This window comes from Pavona decussata, unplaced genomic scaffold (assembly GCF_977016875.1).
Source record: "Pavona decussata unplaced genomic scaffold, jaPavDecu1.1 SCAFFOLD_386, whole genome shotgun sequence".
Classification (NCBI taxonomy): domain Eukaryota; kingdom Metazoa; phylum Cnidaria; class Anthozoa; order Scleractinia; family Agariciidae; genus Pavona; species Pavona decussata.
In genome coordinates this window covers 2,406,671-2,433,649 of record NW_028145758.1, presented here as the reverse complement: position 1 = coordinate 2,433,649, position 26,979 = coordinate 2,406,671, and the positions used below count along the sequence as shown (strand labels likewise).

Below are 26,979 nucleotides of genomic sequence, written 5' to 3'. Positions count from 1 at the left end.
GTCACTTATAAAAGTCATTTGTGCAAAGTATACTAAAACTGGGAAAATCCCGAGGGAAGGGAATGGTCTTCTTAATGACAATACTTACTTTTTTCAAAAATTGGGTTGGCCAGAGTGGGAAGCGCAAATTATGGGAAGTATATTCTTGTTATTGTTACGCTTGCGTGTTTTGTTTACATGTAGGTTTTTTGTGAATTTCTTATGCAATACATACATACATACATACATACATACATACAATATTATCACTTCCCTTAGGGGAATTTCCGGCGGAAATGGGATGTTTTTGGTTACATCACAGTGAAAACAAACCTTCACATCGGTTTCGCAATGTACAGTCAATTCTCGCCTTGCGGACACCTAGCTATCACGGACACCCCGATAATACGGACAGCAGCTAAACCCCGGAAAAAAATTAATTACAGACATTAATTTGACTGAAATGAATTCCTGCTATTATTAAGGACACTAACTCGCGGTCCCGAGGGTGTCCGCTATAAAGGGAGTTGACTGTACTTAGAATAATGTCGACCATGTTTTTGGATCAAGGTCACGTGAAAATTGGTTTTAATGAGTAAACGTCTAATTGCGACCGACTAAACGGGCTTTATTTGATCGCTAAGATATCCGTGTTCATTAATTTTACTTGAGATACCGGCCTCTAATTCATTGCTTTCTCTTTAGCCAGGGGCCGACGTTATCAACCTCGTTCCCAGGGTCTCTCCTGAGGTGATAAAAGAAGCAGAGACCGATACAACGTAGAATTACGGTTTAAAGGTTACTATATTTCGGCTGGCCAAACCAGCCTTCTTCAGGTATAATGAAAATTTACATTGGGACATACGCTTATATAGCTGACAAATATTTGCGTAATAGCGGAACCACGTTAAACTAAATTGATTGACAGTATAAAATATGAAGCAAATGAAATAATAATAACAAAGAATAAAAAATAATAAAAGGAAAAAAGCTAGTACATTTCTTCGCGAATATTAAGGCCATGTGGAGAAAATGTTCTGCCTTTTGAGATTAAAAAGGCTTCCCTGGCCTTACCTATTGAGTCTCGGTTAGAGTAGACTTTTTCTATGGGGATGAATTGCATGTCGTTAGCGATGTGGTTAGGAGCGGTGAGGAAGTGTTCTGCGGCTGTGGTGGGTTTAGATTTAGTGTTAGGGTTATCTATGGTGCGGCGGTGTTCATTAAAGCGGTCTTTTAAACCGCACCACAGATAACCCTAAGGCTAACACTAAATCTAAACCCACCACAGCCGCAGAACACTTCCTCACCGCTTCTAACCACATCGCTAACGACATGCAATTAATCCCCATAGAAAAAGTCTACTCTAACCGAGACTAAATACATAAAGCGGGGGAAGCCTTTTTAGTCTCAAAAGGCAGAATACTTTCTCCACATGGCCTTAATATTCGCGAAGAAATGTACTAGCTTTTATTCCTTTTATTATTTTTTATTCTTTGTTATTATTATTTCATTTGCTTCATATTTTATACCGTCAATCAATTTAGTTTAACGTGGTTCCGCTATTACGCAAATATTTGTCAGCAGGCTATATAAGCGTATGTCCCAATGTAAATTTTCATTATACCTGAAGAAGGCTGGTTTGGCCAGCCGAAATATAGTAACCTTTAAACCGTAATTCTACGTTGTATCGGTCTCTGCTTCTTTTATCATTTGTATTTGTTAAGCCGATCAGATCAACAATTGATCCAACGTATACCAGCAGGATTATCGTCCACGGTTGTTGCTTGGACTTGACTCTCACCTGAGACCTTGGGAAAAAACGAGGTGATACTTCCACTGTAATATGTCCTGACTTGTCGAAGGACCTAGAACACAATAAAATGCGCGATCGTTCTGTTTATGTTTTTATAAGCTGTTGAACGTTCTAAGTAGAATAACATCTTCACTTCATGTTGTCAAAATGCTGTTATAATCTGCTGCGAGTTTCGGCTTATCGGTTCCCGCCTCAATCAGGAGCGAAAGTAAAGGTCACTAAAAACAAATCACAAGTCCTTGTCTTTAAAGTACCATAAACTTGAATAAACAAAATTAAACGGAAACACAGCTGAACTGCAAGGGTCTTGAAGAACGAAGTAGAATCAAGTGAATCGGAATTGTATTTTTAGGCGCATGGCAGGGATCATGATTAACTTGAACGAGGAAGAAGCGAAACAACGCAATCTGTCGGACTCGCGTGACGAGTACAAAAAGTCTCCGTTCGCAACTTGTCCGAAAAAATAAATCCAATAAACGTTCGTGAAGTTCCTGTTACCCACCGGGGAGTAAGGATTCATCGAGTTTGGATTCGAGTTCGAGTTCGAGTTAGACTTCGAGTTGGACTCCATGAAAAATCAATAATATCAATATGATACACGAAATCAATTTATCGATTTTCACCGATTTTCGTTAAAAATCCGTAAAAATCGCTTACGTCTCTTTCTTCCTTCGGTGCGACGATTGTTTTCTTACAGGGGAACACCCGCGCTTGTATTATCTCAGCAGGCGCGTAATAATCAGACGCTTCGTTCAATCACGTTCTTAGTTGTATCAACAAACTCAATTTGACTGGTGAGCCGCTGGGTCGCTTGAATAAAACTTGTCAGTCTATTTGACTGGCGAACCGCCGAGCTTCTCTATGTATAGCCCCCACGAAATGAATGTGTCACTCGCACATGTTAAGTTTCGAACTGGTGGGAGCTATTGAAAGTGTATGGATGAGAACCACGCAGAAAATTCAAAATTATAAATGCACGGAAAAGACAACTAACCGCCAGGCTATATCTTTCGGGTAACTAAAAATCTGACCTACTGTAGTTTAATACTAAGCCACTCCACCGTCTAAGCATATAAGGCTACGGACAGATAAATCCAACGACAAAACGTTATTTGTTTATTCAGTATCTCCCAAAAGGCTGTTTAGATCGATGGTGAAACGAAGACAACAGTTACATTGTATCGCCATACAAGAGAGAAAATCAATGGAACTAAAACTCACTGAAATCGCGCTCAATCGTTCCAAAAACCACATATAGGAGAAAGGACAACAGACAAGGGAGTTCAGGTAGGGATATTTTTATTGAAAATTCTTTAGTATTTTTAAATTGAACAGATCGAAACTGTTTTCTTTTGTTGTACACCATTTTTTTTTTCGTATAGACCATGCTTAGTATCTACATTTGGGGAAAAAAAAAAATCAAAAAAACAAAAAACAAAAATCGTATACATGCCATCCTTCGTTTGTGGAAGAAAGGGGAAAGTGGGGGTCCGATTTCATTGGGAGCCCTTCGATAGCGCGCTCTCGAATATAACGAAGTATTTTGCTTTTTGTATTTTTATAGTAGTAAAAAAAATAACGAAATATTTTGCCTCTTGTATTTTTATAGTAGTACAACTCTGATTCCAACTCGAAGTCCAACTCGAAGTTCAATTAACTCGAAGTCCAACTCGAAGTCTAACTCGAAGTCCAACTCTAACTCGAACTCGAATCCAAACTCGATGATTCGGGATTCCCACCCACTCGAAATTCAGTTGTTTGTTGAGACCATATATTGACAGCCTTCGTAAGGCTGCATTCTCTCTCGATTCTCTCAGGCTGTTTTATTACTGAAAAGATGGAAACCAAGTCGGAAGAGCGTGAAAATGAAAGCTCGAAAATGACCAGTGATAACTAGTGCATGCATGCTGGTGTTGAATTCTCGTGCAAACTTGAGCTGGTTGAAAACTTTCAACAAGATGCGAAAGTGCACGAGGGCTTATCAAAATCGAGCTGAGTTCTCAAAGCCGATCAGGTTTGAACTGCCGTCAGCTGCAGATTGAAACATTTGAAGCTACAGCCCACGAGGATCGGCCAAGATCTTGAAGATCCGGCCGACATAGGGGTTCGTTTGAGCAAAATGGATTGCGATACAGAACTGGCTCAGTGATTAATGGTCAATCTGACCGGTTAAAAACGATTTTGTGCAGCCTTAAATAAATTGGGGATAAACTAATTTGTTATTTTTTTTCTTGCAATATTTCTTATTTGTTGTAAATTATCACCCAAGTGTAGTAATACTGACGGAGTGTCTCTGTCCACAGATGGACTGGGTTCGGAATGGACTGCAACTTGAAAAATGTTAGGCTAACCGCTGTTCTCAGGTTCTCGTGTTTTCGTTCTCAAAATGCACTATCTAGAGCAGATCATGAAGTTATTTTCTTCAGGAATTCAGTTTATTTCTTTTTCTTGATGTTCAAGAATTATTTTGTAACGATTTAAAGGTCTTGTCACACCATTTTCACGATAAAAGGTCAAAATTCCCGTGATTCTTCCCCTTTAACAAAGAATCGCAGAAGACTTAGGTAGCTAAGTCTGGGCGCGTGCGAGGGGCAGAAGTATCAAGCGAAGCCCCATCCGCTAGCCTGCGTAGCCGGTATTGTAGGCGCGCGCGAAATAAAGTTTTGGCGGCGGAACCATTCTCCTCGCGGCTTCGCTGCTCGCTTCTAGCGGCTCCGCCACCAAATTTTTATTTCGCGCGCGCCTAAAATACCGCCAGCTACGCAGGCTACCGATCCGCCGGTACCTTATTCTGAAAACCTTGACGGTCTTTCGCAAACTAGTGGCGCGTTTATCCATTTACGCTTGCTTAACACTATAATAGGCTTTATTCACCCGTCTTAAAATAAATATACAGTGGATTTACATAGTTGGATCTTAGTTAAAAAATATACAATTCAATCAATATAAACAAAGGAGCCTTGCGGCCCGCGAAGAAGAACAATTTGGATACAACTGAAAAACGCTCTCAAAACGAAAATCTGTATGTAGTACAGACTAAGAGGTCACCATGGCATTTATCAATTCTCACTTACCCAGTTGATGTATTTATTTCACCACACACGTTAGCAAGAAAACAAAATGTCAGCGGAAGAAAAATATTATAAAGAAAGTGGTGAGGAAGTCTTAAGAGAAACCGTTTCCTCATTGCAGTGCTGTTACATATCGTGTTTAAGAGCCGTCCTCTGTAAATATCGACTATCGTCGTTTGGACGAGAAAAAATGAAATCCCTCAAACTTTCTCAGAAGAATGGTCTATATAAGTGATTCACATAAATATAACTTTCAGCTCAGTTCGATTCGTATTTTAGCTGTAGTGCGACCATCTTGGTTTTACCGCTCTGAGAGGGCTTTCAGCGGCCATTTTAGGCCACACTTTTGAGAATTTGCCTTACGAAGAAAGCGTTACAAATCCGAACAAAATCTCATTATTCGAAACAAGCAAATGTTTGTTGTTGTGTTGAGAAGCTTTTTTGGGAATTTGATCGAAATCTGATTTTTTTACAAAATTTTTAATTTCTTCCCTATTGAACTACTCTTCAAGTGCCAAAAAAATGGCCGAGTTTAAAGGAAAATATCGCTAAAGATACAACAGTTGGCATCCTAAAACAGCATCCCGGTTAAAGAGCAATGTCTCATCTGTAAGAATATGCAATAAAATTTTTGGGTAGTTAAAAAGAGAAAATTATAGAAGAAGAAGTTTTAACTGTGCTTTTGTCAACAAACACCGCCTTCGTAATTAGCATAACAACATGAAAATAACGATTTACTAAGAAAATAACCATAAATTCCACTTACCTCGTGAAATGTCGAGAACTGGATATTTCAAAATATATCAAATTATAGTTTCAGTCGGATACAGCCGCATTTTCGATGATTTGTTCTGCGAAATCACTGTAATACACCGCCGCCCGTAAACGCGGCACTGAGTTGAATTCTTCAAAGTCCGTCAGGACAACCATCAGCCGAAAAAATTGCCTTTCGCTCCATAAGCTGCCGTGTGCAAGGTGTCAAATATTTCTTTGTTATCCTTAATGACCAAAAATTCTTTCAGCAACCATTTAAATCCTGCTTTGAACTGGAGATTCTCGTCAAGAAATCGTTTATGTTCCGTTGACCTTCCGCCGTGATTAAACAATGAGATTGCGTTACAGAAACGCGCGCACATTCAGACGGGCTGGGGTGGGGGTGGGGAGGAAATAAAAATGGAACAGCTCCTAAATTAAAAAAAAAAAAAAAAAAGGGCCATTCAAGATTACTGTCAAAGCTATTTTATGCATTTCGGGTACTAAACAGGAAACTGCTGTCCCAAAATAATGTGGAATATGATAAGCCCTTGTGCTCTATTTCTTTGGTTGGGGCGTGCGAGGGGGGGTTGGCAAGTAAAACACTAATTTACAGCATCAGTTGATCGTTGCTCTTCTGTTTAGGTTTCATACATGATGTTGGTAAATGATTCTCGTCAAGATATTTTTATTTTCTGTTCACCTTTCGCCATGATTAAACAATGAGATTACGTTACAGAAACGCGCGCACATCCGGGTTGGAGTGGAGGTGGAGAGGAAATAAAAATGTCACGGACCTTAGCTTGTAAGATGCTGCGAAAGCGTTAGCCATTCTTCGCCTATTCGGGGCTATAAATTAAACACCTGTCTTGGAATAATGGAACATGACTAGTGACTTTGAGGAACGTTGAGAAATTTGTGTAGGTTTTTTTCTGGTTTCTGGCGTAGTAGGGAGTACCCTCTGTAAAGTCATGGTCTCTTATTTAGATGGGTACCTTTTCCAGCAAGTTCAAATATTTTGTGGTAGATCTAGGGGCAAAAATGTACTTCTGGAAAGTTAGTCGAAAATTCCTTTCATGTTTTTTTCCCCCTCCCTTACTGTGATCAAATTGCCCTGCGGTAACGCGAAGCCGATCGTTGAGTAGATTTAAATAATGACTACATCAAAGTAAATTTCATAGGTGTTGCTACTTTTCATTTTATATCGTGTTTAATATTTTAGGTCGTTTGGGTCGCAAAAGAGAACCATAGAAATATAATGTGTCAATCAAAGTGTATTGTTTCCAGTTTTAATATGTACCAACTTTTCGTGACACGCGTAAAGCGAATGGCTTAGTAGGCGCACTTTTAATTGGTCCGTGAAGAATTCCTGGTCATGGCCACCTGTGGCTACTCGTCTATGTTGGAGGTACCTGCGTATCCAGTACCCAAAACGATGAAAATGTGCAGTGTGTCCTACTGAGTGACTGCCGAGGGGACGTGAGCGTCCATTTAAAAGCACTGCACGTTTGGGACGCATCTTTAAAAACTGAGGCACAATTGCTCGTAGCAAGGGCAGGTATAGTATGAGTATTTTGATATTTATTTTAGCAGTTTCTCTTAAGAAACACCAAAGTACAAATCATAAGTATTCATTCCTTGAAGCGAATACATTTTTTTGAACTCCCCCACGAAATTCGCAGCCTGGTTTACATGCCATTTCAGATCACAAGTTATCACCTGCAATTACACTTCATTACACCTTTTCACACGAAGACGATAACAATAGAAGCATTTGCGGAGTGAAAAGCGTGTAACTTGGTAAGGAGCAAACTGTCCCATTAGATCGTACTCTCTAAACTAATGCTTTTGAAAAACACGTATTTGAATCTCATAAATTCTTCCTTACCAAATTTTCCTCCTTATGAAATTTGGTCTGAGGCATATATTAATCACGTGCTAGGAGACCGTGGGAAAGTGCGAATTTCATTGACGCCTATAAAGTGTATACAATTTGTACTAATGCATTCATTTAATTTTTTTTTATTATTTTTGTATTCAATGGATTTTGAAGCTGGGGACGTACACTTGTGCAAAGTATAAACCAAAAATTTCACTTTTTGGAAATTATCGCGCGGGCAACATTTTCGAATGCATGATCGCTATAACGTACGTAGGGGTACATGTGTTGAGAAACGAAGGTTTAATGTGATATTGTGATGGGACTGATCGTCCAACTTTAAAGGAGAAAAAGGGAGTTATTCCCTTATTATCATCATTGATAGTCAGGCATCATCATCATCATTTTCATTACGTCTTCAGTTCTCTTTGATGCAACTGAAGACAACCTAAAAATCAGCATTTGTCTTCAGCACAGAGAATTATATGGAATCCGTTGGCGTTGCAACAAGAAAAAAGTGTTCAACCCCTGTAGATTGGGCGCCACACAAGTCAAAGAAATTAAAGGGCGATCGTGGGTTGACAAGTCAAGTTCAGTCAAAAGAATATATTTTCCAGCTAACCAACCAGCTAGTACATGTTGGCACGCGTAAGTTTTCGTAAGAGGGTAATACTTAACCAGTTACGCTGGGATTTTCTTTTAGGTTCAAATAGGGAAATTAACAGACACTGATGTCAGTCCCGCATCACGCACGGGTTCCATCACCTATCACGCTGCTTATTTATGCGCCATCACACGTCGCAAAAAAAACCCTTTGCCACCCTCAATAAATGCCACTTACTATTAGCTGTTGTGCCCTATTTGTTAGTCGGTTGCCCTTCGTAACATTTGATAGCATTTCCAACGATGTTCAGATTTAGTAGTTTTTCTGGCTCCAAGTCCTCGTAATGGTAAACGCTATGACAACGTTCCAAAACACAAACAGGCAAAAAAAAAATTAACAAGTAAGTCGCTTTTTATTGGAATTCTATGTAAGCCGGGACATTAGTTTCCTATTTAGTACCCGAAATGCATAAAATAGATTTGACAGTAATCTTTAATGGCCCTTTTTTTTTTTTGATTTAGGAGCTGTTCCATTTTTATTTCCTCCCCACCCCCACCCCAGCCCGTCTGGATGTGCGCGCGTTTCTGTAACGCAATCTCATTGTTTAATCACGGCGGAAGGTCAACGGAACATAAACGATTTCTTGACGAGAATCTCCAGTTCAAAGCAGGATTTAAATGGTTGCTGAAAGAATTTTTGGTCATTAAGGATAACAAAGAAATATTTGACACCTTGCACACGGCAGCTTATGGGGCGAAAGGCAATTTTTTCGGCTGATGGTTGTCCTGACGGACTTTGAAGAATTCAACTCAGTGCCGCGTTTACGGGCGGCGGTGTATTACAGTGATTTCGCAGAACAAATCATCGAAAATGCGGCTGTATCCGACTGAAACTATAATTTGATATATTTTGAAATATCCAGTTCTAGATATTTCACGAGGTAAGTGGAATTTATGGTTATTTTCTTAGTAAATCGTTATTTTCATGTTGTTATGCTAATTACGAAGGCGGTGTTTGTTGACAAAAGCACAGTTAAAACTTCTTCTTCTATAATTTTCTCTTTTTAACTGCCCAAAAATTTTATTGCATATTCTTACAGATGAGACATTGCTCTTTAACCGGGATGCTGTTTTAGGATGCCAACTGATGTATCTTTAGCGATATTTTCCTTTAAACTCGGCCATTTTTTTGGCACTTGAAGAGTAGTTCAATAGGGAAGAAATTAAAAATTTTGTAAAAAAATCAGATTTCGATCAAATTCCCAAAAAAGCTTCTCAACACAACAACAAACATTTGCTTGTTTCGAATAATGAGATTTTGTTCGGATTTGTAACACTTTCTTCGTCAGGCAAATTCTCAAAAGTGTGGCCTAAAATGGCCGCTGAAAGCCCTCTCAGAGCGGTAAAACCAAGATGGTCGCACTACAGCTAAAATACGAATCGAACTGAGCTGAAAGTTATATTTATGTGAATCACTTATATAGACCATTCTTCTGAGAAAGTTTGAGGGATTTCATTTTTTCTCGTCCAAACCACAGGTCACCAAAGCGTATGTGACACAGGTTACCATGCAAGCGTGATTTAAAAGGTTGTATGGAATTAAAATTAAATCGAAATTTAGACAACAATATTCCCACAAAACCCACAAAAAATATAATAAAAGTCTAGAAAAGCTTACCCGGTGTGTTTTGCTGTGTTTTCAATGCTTCTCAGTGCTTCTAAACGCTGTTTAGAGCGGTTTATCTCTCAGCAGCTGTTCCACGTGCATCACTGTATTATGTTAATGGAAAGGTAGGAAACTAAAAGTCAAATTTGAATAAAATTTGGTCCGTCATTTGAGGAGAGCACTTCAAAAACCTCGCTAAAATTTGCTTGAAACTTAAGCACTCGCTTAACTATCTCTCCATATGGTAAGAAGGATGATGTGCGGTCCTTCCTGGGCAGAAAATTTTCGGCGAAGTTGATTTATGGAGACACAGGCCTTCGTTGAAAACAAAGTTCATTTCAAATTGGGTGCCATTTTTGCCGCCGACAGAGCTGTGTCGCTGGAATGTTGGAACAAACTTACGGTCAAACCTAGGAACGAGTACTAAAATGCGCCCAGCCGGGGAAATCCACGGGAAGCCTTTGGCACATGACAAACCACACACACCCCCTCCCGGCTAAGTGCATTTCTGTACCAGCTAGCCGGCCTTGTTGTGCCCTTTCTCAGTAACGCGTAAAACATTATTTTGTTCATCAGTTAGCCTGCAAGATGGTATCATTGAGCTAGCTTCGCGTTAACGTGACAAGAGAATATAAGTAAATATACAACTTATACCGAGTTACCTCGACATATTTGCTCATCCACGAAAGTGAGTCATGCAGCCGATGTAACTTCGTACCAAAATTTGATTGTATTGACTGTGACCTACCGAAACGACTAAACACTCATCGCCAGATCTTGTCAAACGACTTAGATTATTTTTCCTTCCTGCCCTCCTGCTCGCAATGAATAAGCCGGTAATGAGAACTTCGAAATACAAAAGGGTTAATGAGCAAAACAATGACCTTACACATGTGTAAAAAATGTTGCCGTTCTCGGCAAAAACAACAACTTTGCGAAATTCAAGGATTTTTGGAGAGCGTGAATACAAAGACAAATTTTCAGTTTCTTTCAGTTAGCTTTTATTCAATAAAAGCCAACTCGAAAGTTACGAGTTGGAAAATCGCGAAGTCAGTTCAAAAAAAAAAAAAGAATAATAATAAAAAATAAAAAAATAATAATAATAATAATATTAATAATAATAATACAAAAGTCAATTCATATTCTCAAGAGACCTTTCTTGCTGTCACCCCAAGCACGGCTGGCTGGCACAGAACCGCACTTAGCCGGGAGGGGGTTTGGGTGGTTTGTTACGCGCCAAAGGCTTTCCGTGGATTTCCCCGGCTGGGCGCATTTTAGTACTCGTTCCTAGGTTTGACCGTGAGTTTGTTCCAACATTCCAGCGACACGGCTCTGTCGGTGGCAAAAATGGCACCCAATTTGAAATGAACTTTGTTTTCAACGAAGGCCTGTGTCTCCATAAATCAACTTCGCCGAAAATTATCTGCCCAGGAAGGACCGCACATCATCCTTCTTGCCATATGGAGAGACAGTTAAGCGAGTGCTTAAGTTTCAAGCAAATTTTAGCGAGGTTTTTGAAGTGCTCTCCTCAAATGACGGACCAAATTTTATTCAAATTTGACTTTTAGTTTCCTACCTTTCCATTAACATAATACAGTGATGCACGTGGAACAGCTGCTGAGAGATAAACCGCTCTAAACAGCGTTTAGAAGCACTGAGAAGCATTGAAAACACAGCAAAACACACCGGGTAAGCTTTTCTAGACTTTATTATATTTTTTGTGGGTTTTGTGGGAATATTGTTGTCTAAATTTCGATTTAATTTTAACTCCATACAAACTCTTAAATCACGCTCGCATGGTAACCTGTGTCACATACGCTTTGGTGACCTGTGTCCAAACGACGATGGTCGATATTTACAGAGGACGGCTCTTAAAGACTGTGACACGGTTGATACAATTACAGTTGAGACAGCTGTCATGTATTGACAATGTTTTATTGCCAAGGGGAAGCGAATAGCATTCTTAAGTCAATGAATCACGGCTCAAGATTTGTCAAACTGATAACTAAGGATTTGGAAAAACATTTCAGAATAAAAAGTAGCGATATTAAAACATGACGTTTCGGCGACGACATGTCACCATTATCAAATGTAAATTATACCAAGATCGGCCGGTAACGTTATATAAAGAAAGGAAGGTGTGAAATTACATTATACTGAGAGAGCTTGCTCTCAGACTAAAAGGCTGGCAAAAACTGAACAGAAATGGCTGGTAAATACAGCAATAATAACAACGACCTTTATTTACATAACTACAAAAAACATACTGTAACACTATAAGGAAATTTAAGTACATATTTTAGCCGCGAGCGATCAACGACTGAAAGTTTTTACCAACTGAGATCTTAAGTCTTCATACTTCTGCAAACAGCTTCAAGTCCGCTGTTGATGCCCATCTAATTACCTGACCCGCTGTTTTCAAGTTTTAACATAAGACTTAACTAACATTTGTTATATTCTGGAAATATTACGTCTTTTTTATCTACATGGGCTTTTTTAGAAAAACTTGCCATATGTCCGTTTCTGAATTTTGCAAGTCATCAATATAGATCAGTGTAGATGCTTAACTACAAAACTAAATTGCATCAGATAGGATTGATAGTGGCTTTTCAAGGAAATAAAAGCTTGATCAACTGTTTAATTGTCTACTTTGTAGTTTACACTGGAGTTCATCAGTTTTTTTAATGATTTTGTGGTTGATAATTGTCTAATATTCGATAACAAAGTGAGTATATATGTATACTATTTAACGATACAACCTATCCCTAAGAGTTGCGCAATATTTGCAAGAGCAAAGAAATCGGAGCAAGATCTTCGATTTGGGTGAATCTGCAAGAAGGGCAAACACTTTGATCTTTAGGGACTAAATTGTGTATATCTTCTGAGTTCAGTCAATAGCTGCAATGTCCAAGCCTAGGTTTCATGAATTTGCCCTTCTTGTGAGATCCAAGTAACTAGAGAGAGTATATTCCTCTTTGAAGGTGTCTTGAAATTTTTAATGGTATATATTGTTCACTTAATTAACTGATATATATTTTTCTTTGACTACCCAGTAACACAGTTTGATGTAATATATCAAACACAAGGAAGAGTGTGTTTAATAGTAGGTTGAAACAACGAAGCGCAGCAAAGCTTTTTGTACCAACCAGTCGAGGTGTGAAACACTCGTTCGAAAGTTTGATATTGCTTCTCAAGCCATTAACAGTTCTTAGGAAAAATTCAAAGCAAAAGTTCAGCAAATTTTACGATAATTAAAATCACATTTCCAAACCTCCTCCAGTGATTTCCTTTGTTTCTCCCAACGAATAATTAATGAGTTTGAGAATTTATTATCACCGGCCTATAAAATGAGAATCAAAATCAGTAAAACTGTCGAGTATTTTGATGTTTTCATAAGATTATAATACAAACTGTATACGGAATACAGATCTATAGACTTTAGGTACGTTAACCATACAAAAAGGTCATGACCTTTGTTACGCAGTGAGGAAACAGTACAAAACTAAGTACTATTTTCGGATTGATATGAATATTCAGAGGGAACATTAGGTCGTTACGCAACGCTTGCGGAGAAGCGTTGCGTGACGAATGGCTGCAGACAACATTAGCTGTCTTATTCAGTATTGCTGACTTCTTAATTACTCTTACAAACTTGTTTTCAATCGGCGAACTACCTCAAGTCTTTAAACTTGGTTTCGCATGTGTCATCAACAATTTTCTAAGACAATTTTCCTCCGAAAAAGGAGATGCCTTGGTGTCATACCAAACTATTTGCTATGGAGGGTGCTGAAATGGTTAAATGGGAACTGAGATTTGCTCTTTTGTCACTGAGACTGGATTGATCATTAAATTTGGGTGACATGGAATAAAATCTGGGGCAAAATTTAAACCTACAGTCGAACCTTTAATTTTTGGTAACATAGTTTTAAGGTATGGAAGATACCTTGCTGTGTAACTGTTTACTACACTGTACTAGGTGGTTCTAACTTTTGAGTCTGTGGATGAAGCACTAAAGTATGACCATTCAAATGAAAGCTACTGAGCAGTACTTTCCCGTGGTGCTGTTTATTATGCTGTACCAGGTGGTTCTAACTTTTGAGTCTGTGGATGAAAACCTTAAGTGCGACCATTCAAATGAAAGCTACTGAGCAATACTTTACTGTGGTGCTGTTTATTATGCTGTACAAGGTGGTACTAAGATAGAGAAAGAAATCCTCCACCGTGCTGTTTGTTTCTCCGTGTTGTGCATGATTTTATTTGAGATGGTCACGCGGATAGTACTGTTCAAATTTGTTGTCCCTGAGCTTCCTGTAAATAAAAATGGGCATTTTGAATCTCCGTAAGAGCTCTTTGCAGCACACGTGCATAGCGTTCCTCGAGCTCTGGTGTCATGGGACTATTAAACACCTGAAGGATGAGAGAAAGAATCCCAAACAGTTTGCTGGAAGACTGCATGGGATTCGTTGGCTTTCTCTTGATGGGAGATTGGTTTCCAGTCTCCTCGCTGTTTGAATACTTCATTTGTAGTTTGGCTTGATTCTGTATGGACCTTTTAACACCAGGCGAGCCTACTTCCCTTCCAGACACAGCAACATTGATATTATATGAAGCATTATGAGTATTGGGGCTTTTAATTGGCTGAACTGTGTTATCTATGACATGAGGTACGCAAGGTAGGTGAGCATGTGTACCACCAGAGTCCGCTTTATCGCTGGCCAGGTGTTGGTTTTCTGCAAGAAATGAACATTGGACTGATTTGGACTGGACTTTCATTCCAGGATTGGAAGCACTCTGCGTCTCTACCACACACTGGTTTTGCACTCCTTGATGGCGAGATGGTAAAGCTTGAAACGCCAGTGGATCGTGAAATAAGTTGAAGACTTCATCAAAATTATGCTGTAAAGCAGGCGACCGCTGTTCACTTATATCCAGGCTGGCGGCAGGATTGTTAGCCTGGCTGTCCGGAATATTTCCATAGTTGTTTAGCCAGAGAAGGTTGAGAACATCATCTACGTCATCTAGGTCTTGATTCCAGAAATGATCAGTACTTTCGTTTGCTTCGGTAAGCGTTACCTCTGTACTTTGACCCACGCTGCTTCTGATTTTAAAATTAGATAAAACATGTTTTAATTGAATAAACTGGTGGATCGATTGATTACTAATAAATAATAATTAAATAATATTAATAAAAATAGTAATAATAATAATAATAATAATAATAATAATTAAAAATAAATAAATAATTTAAAATCTCTTTATTAAAATATTCAAGCAAATTGTTAGTTACAAGTTATTGGTAGATAAAAAGAGCTATTAAAACTTATTTACAATTCTTGTTGATAATAATACCGTATATCACGATTAAACACCCCAACAATTTGTACCTCAACAACAAAGTATCCCCAGAGGAACTTGTTGGAATGTTTTTTAAAATGGTCGAACCAACCGAATCACACAAGTCTTTCGCTTCTCTCCCTTACATCAAAGGAGTAACTGAACCTTTGACACGTATCCTCAAAAAACACGATGTCACAGTTGTAAACAAACCATTTACCACACTACAACAACAGTTCCCAGCTCCGAAATTTCGATCTTCCATGGAATCGCAGACCAACGTCGTGTATAAAATTCCCTGTACAAATTGTTCGTGGTGTTACATTGGGGAAACCGGCAGAGCTTTCAATACCCGAAAAAAAGAATATTTGAGGAACACCAAAACAGCGGCCAAAGGTTCTAGATTTGCTAATCACGCCTGGTCCAACAACCATGTCATTGATTTTGAAAACGCGTCAATTATTGACAAAGGCACCTTTGGAACCAGAAAAACATTAGAAGCGTGGCATACCAAAGTGACACTTAACGCAGATAACAATTCTTGCCCGTTACCTGGACAATACAACATTCTTTTTAACAAACATTTATAACTATTTACATTCTTTTTATTATTTCGCAATTCACATTTTTGTTTAAAAAGTTTTTCTCATCGCTTTCTCATCACTCATTTTACCCGTCGAAGACTGCAGTTCGGGCAGTCAAAAGCTCGTAGTTTTTAATCATTTTATCCAGAGATCGCTTTTTTAAATTTTAATAATAATAATAATAATTATAATAATAATAATAGTAATAATAATAATAAAGAAATACAAAGACCTAGAATAATACAAAGACCTAGAACTAGAAATATACAGAGAATGTGGCATATGAAAACCATAGTGATCCATGTAGTTGTTGGTGCGCTTGGTACAGTAAAGAAGGGGATGGTAGAAAACATCAAGAAAGTATCAGAGAGAGCTACTGTGACAGAGATTCAAAAGATCTGCATGCTGGGATCTGCGCGAATCCTCAGAAAGGTGCTTATAATAATAAAGGTGCAATAATAATAATAATAATAATAATAATAATAATAATAATATTAATAATAATAATAATAATAATAATAATAATAATAATAATAATAATAATAATGGTGCGGCTGTGTTCATTAATTGCGTTGATGAACGCTTTAATGAGCACCGCCGCACCATAGTCACGAGTTTACCCTGGCGGTAATCTTGTGTATAGCTGCCACGAGGAATATTTGACGCAATATATCAAACACGAGAAGGTGTGTTTCATCAGATATCCAAACACTGAGAAGTAGGTTGAAAAAACGAGGCGCAGCCGAGTTGTTTAAAACGACTTCGAGGTGTTTGGATATCTGATGAAACACACTTTCGAGTGTTTGATATAGCTTCTCAAATGATCAATAATTCTTGGAGAAATTCAAGGCTAAAGTTGGCAAAAGTTTATGGTAATTAGGATCACATATCCAAACCACAGTCACGGTAGTGATTTTCTTTGTTTTCTCTTGATGAATTATTAATGAGTTTGAGAAAGAATGCTCAAAGGCAGGAGATTTGTTGTTCTTTGGGATGAGCTTTATCTCGTCTTGTGTATGCGGCGATTGTTGGTAACAACTCACGACCCCTTAGTTCTAGGCAGCGCTTAAGTACGCGCAATTTCAACCGCGGAACTCGCTGTGATTGATGGAAATCTAAGTTCATATGAAGTGCGGTAATCATTTGAAAATAGCGGTCAGCCCTTTGGAGGATTAAATTTGTGCTTATAATGTAACGTAGAAAACTTAGCATAAAAAGGACACTGACTTTAAACCCAAAGCCGGCAATGACGTAAGTACCGATCTTTGCGGTTACCAAACAAAACGCACCTAAGATGGCTCTATACCATTTCTTCAGTTTTCGATGATTGTGATATATATTTTTTTCTTGATGTTCTGATTCTTTCATCCCTACGAAAATATCCGGGTTCAAACATAGTTTCGAGTACCCAAGTCCTTATGCTTTGCTAAAAACACCGTTACAACTGGTAAACCCCGTTTCCATGGCAACCAGAGATTGATACATCTGCTGATTCCTAGTTTCAAAACGGGTTTGTCCGATTTCGCGCGATAAAATATTTTTTGAGTGAAGAAGAGAGAAACTCCAAAGTATCTCCTCGTAAAGTCAAAACAAATTCTGTACATACGTTTGGTCAATTTCTGCAATTTTCAAGTTCGTTTTTGCCATTTATTGCAGTTATGCATGCATAATTCTCCCTAAGATTCAGTTTGGATTACAAATACCAGCTAAATCCTAACATTGAGCCAATTGTCAGAAAAATTCACCGTGGAAAATGCTTACTTTTCAGGCTAAAACTGGCCTTTTTTCGCGCGCCAGCACAATGAAAATTCACGTATCAGATAGAAAACTACGCGCGCTCGCGCCATTTTAGTACCCAGTTGCCGCGCGCCAAATAACTGTATAGAGTTACCTTAAGATGTTAACGAACAAGGTTTCAGAGACTTTTTAGAAATTTTAGTGGTTATAGTGTAACGTGGAAAGCTTAGCATGATACGAATAACTCAATTTGATGAATAAGACAATGACTTTAAACACAAAGCCGGCGATGACGTAAGTACCGATCTTTGCGGTTACCCAATAATACGCGCTTAAAATGTTAACGAACGAGATTTAAGAGACACTATGAAACAACACGTAAATAATTAATATGAACGAAATAAGAAGACTAATTGAAGTGTTCTCTGACGGTCCTGACGGAATACAAAGATTCCCAAGCTCATCAGGCTGACAACACGGCCAAGACAAGTATTTAGCCAAGATAGTCTTGCACTTGCAACACGTTCTAAAACCATCGGGGATATTCTAAAATGCATTTTTTGGAACAAATGAAGGAATTTGTTATTATCTCTTCCTTAAAAAATACTGATTTGTGGCAATAATTGGGGTTTTATATCATTTTTTTACCATATTGTCAGAAACTATGGTAAGAAAACATCTTTTCGTATGTATTATTGCCAACTATTACAAAATTGCAACATTTCAAAAATAAGTGAATTTTGATCTTTTCTTACCAGAAATCGATGTCTTTGATGTATCATGCTAATCATTTTAAAAAAAGTGCAAATTTGTGCCGACGAGGAAGTGGCATGAATTGAACTGAAGTTGTTGTTTTCTGCCATAGACAGTGAAAACATGGCAAAAAATCGCAATGTCTCGCTATTATTGTCCAAAAACTCCAACAAAATATTGAGATGTAGGTTTTCTACTGCAAAAAACACAATTTAAGATGATATATTTGCCAAGTTTTTAAAAAAATGGCAAAATACATATACAAAGTGTTAGATGTTGAAAGGTACATGGAAATTTCCGTGTACCTTTAGCAAAAGATTTCGAAAGGTACATGGAAATTTCCGTGTACCTTTAGCAAAAGATGTCGAAAGGTACATGGAAATTTCCGTGTACCTTGTAGCAGAAGATGTCGAAAGGAACATGGAAATTTCCGTGTACCTTGTAGAAAAGATGTCGAAAGGTACATGGAAATTTCCGTGTACCTTTAGCAAAAGATGTCGAAAGGTACATGGAAATTTCCGTGTACCTGTAGCAAAAGATGTCGAAAGGTACATGGAAATTTCCGTGTACCTTGTAGCAAAAGATGTCGAAAGGTACATGGAAATTTCCGTGTACCTTGTAGCAAAAGATGTTGAAAGGTACATGGAAATTTCCGTGTACCTTGTAGCAAAAGATGTTGAAAGGTACATGGAAATTTCCGTGTACCTTCAGCAAATAATTTGGAAAGGTACATGGAAATTTCTATTTACCCTTGAGTAAAAGATGTTGAAAGGTACATGGAAATGTTTGTGGACCTTTAGCAAAAGATAAAGATGGGGTATGGATGTTTTACCGCAGGTCTCGGGTATGGATATTATACTTTAAGAGGGCCTCTGGTATAACCATGATCAATACTTCAGATCGGGTATGTAATACCGCGAGTCTTAGCCTGCTTATGTACCACTATCCAGTACATAACGATCTATCCGCTCTTTGAATAACTAAGGCCAGATCTGGGTATAACATATGTGGCCTAAATCAATGGTAAAGCATCGTCACTAATTTCTGCTACAAGTTTTTACTGCCTGCATCGGTTTTAATCTTGACAGATTCAGCAGTTTAATTCCGTACTAACTCATAGCCGCGTGAACAACACTTTTTTCTAATGAGAGGTGTAATGTCCGCGACTGCCCGGACCCAATGAAAGGAAGTGTAAACTGCACCTGAAAATAATATTAATATGACATTAATATGGTCCGCTTAAATAAAATGCTGTATTCTACCGAACCGGTTGACTAAAAGCGACTTGATTGAAAAAACCCCAAACATTTAGCAAAAACATTCTTCTTTTTTAAATAACAAACAAAAACCAATTCGTTACATTTTCAGGATCGGCTCCTTACATTTTCAAGCTTTTTTTTTATTACTTCTCGACATTTCGCAAACACATAAGGTTTTCTTTTTGAATGCTAAGGTAATGTGAAGTTTTTCTTTTATGGAAAGGTATAAATTCCCGCACCAACCGCACGTTTCCTGTGGATTGCAAACCGACCCGTTTTTAAAACCGCAAGGAAAAAAATTAGTGCCCCATAATATTTCGTGTTGTGGTCGAGCAGATAAACACGTACGAAATAACATTAAAAGTAATGGGAAAATATGGCAATATTACAAGTCTCTTCTACACCATTGCACATTAAGGTGGCTCGATAGGCAAAAAACGACTAATTTTGGTCAGTTTTTATAGATACTTTTCATTGCAAGAAACTCAATCAACCTATCTCAGTGTTTCCTTTAGTTCTTATATATTAATATTCCCAAAGTTGGTGGGCTTTAATTAAATACCTTAGGAAATATGGCACTAGGCCTGACCACACCCAATTCCGAGACAAATTTTCTATGGATCACGCTAACATCAATTTCTCTGGAAGGGCCAAGACTATGAACTTAACACTTGGCAAGCAGTAAGATAAGTTCCATGGCTATGCAATGAACCATTTGTGGCACTGTAAGTCAATGTTTACATGAAAAAAACCTACTCTGAAAAGATGCAAGAAAACCTAATAACGGCGCTTTGGTATATACTGTACTAGAATACAAAGTATAAGTCAGAACCTCACCACAGAGGTTCATTGCACAGCTCTAATGTTACTTAAAATGACCTGAAAATTTCGTGGCAATGTCTTGAATAGTTTTTAAGATATCATGGTTTTCGTGGAAAAAAACTGCAAAATTGCGCAATTTGAGAAAATTAAGTCTAAAATTAAAGTATGAGTTTCATTGATGTTCCAGTACATAAAGTTACTTTAGAAGGCCCCAGCTTCATAGGATGGCCCCTCTTATGCCTCCAGAGTTTCTGAATATCCCTTTTTCCAGTTCCTCAATTGTTTTCGGCGTTTCTTGGCCTTTAGATGTTTCTCGCGCCCAAAGGATGTAGCACGTCCGGTTTAAACTGTGGATACCTAAACCCCTATATCAAATTAAAGCTTGTAGAGCTGGCTATAGAAACTATACCGAGAATTTGTAATAAAATGAATTGTCCAATCTTTCACGACCTCTAAATGCGAGCGTCCGAATCACCTTTTGAAAGCTACACGTCAAAGCGAATTTTGTTTTTCGCTAATTTAATTTGCTCCTCAATTTCCGGACCCAAAGCAAACGTGTCTGCGTGTGAAAAGTTACAGAACATTTACGAAATAAGATTAAAAAAATGTGGAGTGATTGAACAAAAATCGCTCTCGGAGAAAAAAATATTTCGAACTAAAAAATTCGCAGAAACGTTTTTGTTGTTTATTATATGTTAAACTACAGCTAGTGTCCATAATTGAAGTTAAACGAAGAAATTCCCTTTTGGGTTTTAGCTCTTTAAAGTGTCCCCTTCAAGTGAAAACATTGATTCGAGAAAACAGCGCTAAAGATTCAACAATTCATTTTATTTTAATTTTTTTGGTATAGTTTGATAGCCAGCTCTATAAGCTTTAGTTGATACAGGGGATTATGTAACTATAGCTAGTTTAAATCGGACGCGCTACATCGCTTGGGCGCGAGACACCTCTAAACTTATACTTTTGCGTAGAAAATATATCGTATTCACATTTGTATTTACTAGTTAATTGCTTGCGAGACCGAAAGGAATGTTATGATCCATAACGTAATGATACAACATAACTCCGTATTACGAACTCGAGTGGAAATAGATTAGATTCAGCTTTGAAATATTAAAACTGAAATAACATTTTCGTGCTGTCTGTCCGAGCAGGCATTTCCAACGGAAATAGCAGAGGCCGCATTGTGGTCTCAGTCAATCTAAAATAACAAGGCATATATCCGGTTTTTGTTACCGAAACAATCCTGACGAGACTGTGGTGAACTAAGAAAACGGTTGAGAGAATTGCGCCCGAAAAAACGAGTTGCGCTGGAACAACATACAGTGGTAACTTCCTTTCTTCAGAGAATATAGTTGGCGTAATGCTGACATGAATAGATGCAAACCCGTCTGGCTGGTAAGTGATTAATTGTATTCAAACCCATTTCTTACGGAATTAAAGATTCTAGTTCACAGTAAACTATTTGACCCGGATAATTGCGTTTAGCTAAATTTACTCGCACAAAAATATGTGTGACCCCTTGAGAAACCCACTTGTCTTTCTCAACTCCGCAGACGCCATCGCATTTGAGCAGAGGCGAACATCAAGCCATTTCCGACTTTTCGCTCCTTATGAAGGAGCTCTGCTGAATAGAGAACCTTTCGTCATACTGTCCTCACTCTAAACTTTCATCAAATGTAACGCTATTTGTTTGTTGATTTCTCGATAGGATCAACGATACAGGCCGCTGTTCCACACGTGCTCTATGTCCGAATTATAAGATCGTGTAAGGAAGGCCAAAGGAACTGAAGCCAGATGATTAAAAGAGAACACAGACTAGTTGATTAGCACCGACTCAAAACGGCTTCAAAGGCAACATTACATTTTTTCTATCATACCTTTTCCAGCGCCTGGCCTCAACTACCTGCTATCTCTGACGACCTTTCTCAGTCGAAACCATTGTAGGTATTTATAACCTTGACTAATGGAGCACAGGTCTAATAATTTCGTTCTTTTAATTCGCTATAATTTCTTATACAATACATTAAATGATGATATGTTTAAACTGATAACTGAGCATCACGTATGAAGTAATTTCATCTAATCTTGAACCTTTGATTTAGAACTAAAGGAAACAATAAACTTCTTCACGATGTGATTCCTTTCTTCATATGTCACTGGAGTAAATGCAGTGATTCCATCCAAAAAAGTAACTTGTTCCTGTTCGACAATTACGAAACTTTGTCTTGTTGTTGTTGTTGTTGTTAAAAGTTATGAGGTGGAAGTACATCGAGACATATCGGGGACGAAAATTCGATGGACGCTTATCAGTAGGATGTGCGACATTTGATATTGTTATATAGCATAATTTAATCTTATATCACTCAATTTCAAGATGCTTATTAACAAAATAAAGTATATTTAACAACAGTACCACTGTTTACTTGAATATATATTTTTATGAAAGGACATTTTATACTTTTCTAGCTTTATATTTCGTGGCCGGAAAGCACTTTGAAATTTCCATGTACCTTTGCATTCTAGAACCGTAAAGGTACATGGAAATTTCCGTGTACCCTTGCATTCTATAATCGCAAAGGTACATGGAAATTTCCATGTACCTTTGCATTGTAGAACCGTAAAGGTACATGGAAATTTCCGTGTACCTTTGCATTCTAGAACCGTTAAGGTACATGGAAATTTCCATGTACCTTTGCATTGTAGAACCGTAAAGGTACATGGAAATCTCCGTGTACCTTTGCATTCTAGAACCGTAAAGGTACATGGAAATTTCCATGTACCTTTGCATTCTAGAATCGTAAAGGTACATGGAAATTTCCATCTACCTTTGCATTCTAGAATCGTAAAGGTACATGGAAATTTCCGTGTACCTTTGCATTCTAGAACCGTAAAGGTACATGGAAATTTCCATGTACCTTTGCATTGTAGAACCGTAAAGGTACGAGGAAATTTCCGTGTACCTTTGCATTCTAGAACCGTAAAGGTACATGGAAATTTCCATGTACCTTTGCATTCTAGAATCGTAAAGGTACATGGAAATTTCTGTGTACCTTTGCATTCTAGAACCGTAAAGGTACATGGAATTTTCCATGTACCTTTGCATTGTAGAACCGTAAAGGTACATGGAAATTTCCGTGTACCTTTGCATTGTAGAACCGTAAAGGTACATGGAAATTTCCATGTATCTTTACATTCTAGAATCGTAAAGGTACATGGAAATTTCCGTGTACCTTAGCATTCTAGAATCGTAAAGGTACATGGAAATTTCCGTGTACCTTTGCATTGTAGAACCGTAAAGGTACATGGAAATTTCCGTGTTCCTTTGCATTCTAGAACCGTAAAGGTACATGGAAATTTCCATGTACCTTTACGAATTCTGGAATGCAAAGGTACATGGAAATTTCCGTGTACCTTTGCATTGTAGAACCGTAAAGGTACATGGAAATTTCCGTGAACTTTTGCATTCTAGAACCGTAAAGGAACATGGAAATTTCCGTGTACCTTTTCATTCTAGAACCGTAAAGGTACATGGAAATTTCCATGTACCTTTGCATTCTAGAACCGTAAAGGAACACGGAAATTTCCATGTACCTTTGCATTGTAGAACAGTAAAGGAACACGGAAATTTCCATGTACCTTTGCATTCTAGAATGGTAAAGGTACATGACAATTTCCATGTACCTTTAACTATAAAATCCAGCACCAACTGTCTAACCTGGAATAGAACGGGCGAAAAGTTAAGCATTTTGAAATAAATTTCCTTTCACTGTATTAAATTGGAACGAAAATGATAAAATGAGCTAATATTTACCGGATGAAGTAAAAACATGGCAAAATAATAAACATTTTTGTTAAATTTTGCCACCTTTAAAACTCTTTGGAGAGGAAATGGCACGAAAATGACTAAAATAGCTTAATATTACCAGAAAATCGCCGTTTTAGAATATCCCCGATGGTTTTAGAACGTGTTTTGCTCAATATTGCTGGACATGCGGATAATTTTTCATTGTCAAATTTAATTGATAATTAGTTTTCTTCAATAAATTGGGACAAAGATCCATCGTCAAAGGAATTAACTGGATCAGATTAATGGGAACTATGAAAGAAAAGCAAAGAAAAGCCCTTGAATGTACAGAATTTCTCGTAGGAACTTTTCTTGCGATAAGTTGTATATTTTGGCATGATGGCGTTGCCCTATTGACATTAATAGTGAATCACCAAAGTTCCGGCTTGACTGAAGATCACTTTCGTCAGCCAAAACCACTCACTCTTATAAGTTAATTAAAATTACCTAAAACGCGGAAATGGGAAAATACTTATAAAGAGAAGGTAAAAGTGCCGAAATGAGTGCTAACATAGCTCTCGACACTCAAAAGCTTGAAAATCATTCCTTGTGATATTGAGCCATGCAGAAAAGCCGGAAAACCTCTTGGGTCATGAATGTGACAAGTCAAACAGTAAATACACAGTCTCGATTTTAAACTTGTGAGTAACAAAAACAATGAAGTTTGTTTAGGTCTTTCACAAAAAGAAAACGTATTTCTTTAATCTCTGGTGTGAATCAAAGCGTTAATTTAAAAATTGAATAGAATTTTTTCGGTGTCTTCATGACGCCATTGTCAAGGAGAAATAAAAAATTACAGAGTCTGCGGCAAGGTGTATCAATAAATTAGCATATAGTGTTTGAGGTTAATTAAAGAAACACTTTTGCGCGAATAGAGTCGTTTTGCACGTTCAAAGTGGGTTTTAGGTCTCTGATAAAGAGCATTTCGTTAACCAAACAATCGAACTTATTTCTACACTTTTTCAGAATGCTAAAACGCCTCAGTAGGTCTTTCGGGACTTCGCCATGCTGTTCGTGGTAGTGTTTATACACTGAAGATGCTTTTTGTTTATGTCCATCCACACGTGTGTGTAAGTGTCCGCGCGTATAACCTACATAACCCGCATCACACAGGTCACATTGAAAATGATAAACGACGCGTTGTTGGTTGACGATCTGTGGCTTGAATAGAATTTAGAAAAAAAACGACTTACTTTCCTTTTCTGCCTCTCTTTGGCTTTGTCTTGCTCATGGTTCCATCCTTCAAGTTCTGTAACTTCATGTTAATACATCCGGGGAGCACACAGTCCGGTTTTGTACAGAAAATGTCGTTTGTGGAAGCATTAAGACAAGCATTGTGTTGAGAACAGACGTTCATCGACTTCATCGTTGCAGCACCTGACTACAACTTCTATAACAGAAACCAAGAAATTTACGTGAGGCATATCGGATGTATGATGATACGTGAATGAAAGAAATCAAACTAGACTGCGTACAGCCTCCTCCTACCCTCAGGAAAATCGAGTGCAACAAAGGAAATCAGGAGACGTCTGCACGCAGGTTAAAATCAAACAAGCACGTTCTGCAGTTCGGCAAGACGTAGGACCGTATTTAATCCCTGTATTGGAGGATTGCATGACGTCATGGCGGCCATATTGGTGGATAGGAACCGAATAAGATTTTTCTCCTCTGGAAGCAAATTTTCTTTTGTTTTGTCCACCAACATGGCGTTAATGCAATCCTCCTATTGAGGCAGTACAAAAATAAAATTTCTATTGCTGCTTAAGGTAAGCTTCATCTTTATGTCCAAGAAATTACCCCTCGCGCAGTACCTCCTGTGAATCAGTTAAAGACCTTTGGTGGTTCCAAGTACTATTGCATTGACTGGTTTGGGCTGAGCATGACGAATACAGCTGGAGTCCAAAAAGGATGATATATACTGAACAAAAACACCAAAATTCCTTATAATTACATTTCAGGGATGTGCCTTTCTCTCCGTCAGTGCTATTTGGCATATGATTTTTTAGAGAAGATACAGAGAATTTGATACATGCAGGTGTTGTCTGTGGCTTTTGGTCTTTGAAAAAACTGCCATCTTAACTTTATCTCAGCCTGCGAATTTAGTTTATGGCTCACCGCTGAAGTTAGCAACTAGAGGTCCTAAGAAATACTTGTACACGATCAAAATATGTCGTTAATTAAAACTGGATGAGAATAAGAAAGTTGTCTGGTTAAAGCTCAATTACCTTACCTCACTGCCTTGTTTTTAGTTATTACTCTTTGAAGAGGTGAAGTCAGTCCAAACTAAATCTTTTGTCGCGGAAAACTTTGAGTTTTATCTGTTATGATTTTTTTCTAGTATTTTCTCTTCTTAACTTCCATTTAGTTTCTTTTTCCTTGCATGTAACAAGCCATACAACGTCATCACGCACGCGTCGAATTAATCTGCTTAAATATTAAGTAGCCGTTCGTCTGATGGCGATCAATTTGCACTGAAAAAAAAAAAAAGACAACAAAAGACAAAAACAAAACAAAGGCGTTCCGCGAATACACCTCATTGCAATAACGTTCAGCATATAAAAATGCAAAAAAAAAAAAAAAAAAAAAAAAAAAAACCAACTGGAAATTGGAATTAATTAGCTTAATCTTCATAGCTGGAACAACTCAATTTTCTTTATCGTTTCTTCGGCTATTACTGAAAGATACGATGATTTAGGAACTAATCAATTTCTTTTTGGCCTTTTTCGTTTTTAAATGACAATGTTATTGCAATGAGGTGTTAATCAGTAATAAAGAAATTACAATATGACTTAAGAATGACATTCAACAACTTTAGACGCCTGTCTTCACTAATCATTTCCGACCTTGTGTTCATTTCAGACACTTCCGCATTTTATGAC

General features: G+C 37.8%; 1 protein-coding gene across 2 annotated transcripts in view; it reads right to left on the bottom strand.

Moving 5' to 3' along the window:
• LOC146451639 (uncharacterized) overlaps window positions 1-26,662 on the bottom strand; it is a 36,736-nt gene extending 10,074 nt beyond the window's left edge. The window contains exons 1-2 of one of the 2 annotated variants that reach the window (XR_014859991.1): window positions 25,294-26,662; window positions 13,036-14,862 (exon numbers count right to left, since the gene is read on the bottom strand). Coding sequence is in view for 1 of the 2 variants with exons in the window: in XM_085098924.1 (XP_084955050.1) it covers window positions 14,049-14,862; window positions 25,294-25,466 (987 nt within the window). In the remaining variant the exon portion in view is untranslated. Of the gene's footprint in view, window positions 1-11,993; window positions 14,863-25,293 lie in introns of those variants that run through there. The other variant, XM_085098924.1, reaches the window with a different exon arrangement.
• Window positions 26,663-26,979: the final 317 nt, after the last annotated feature.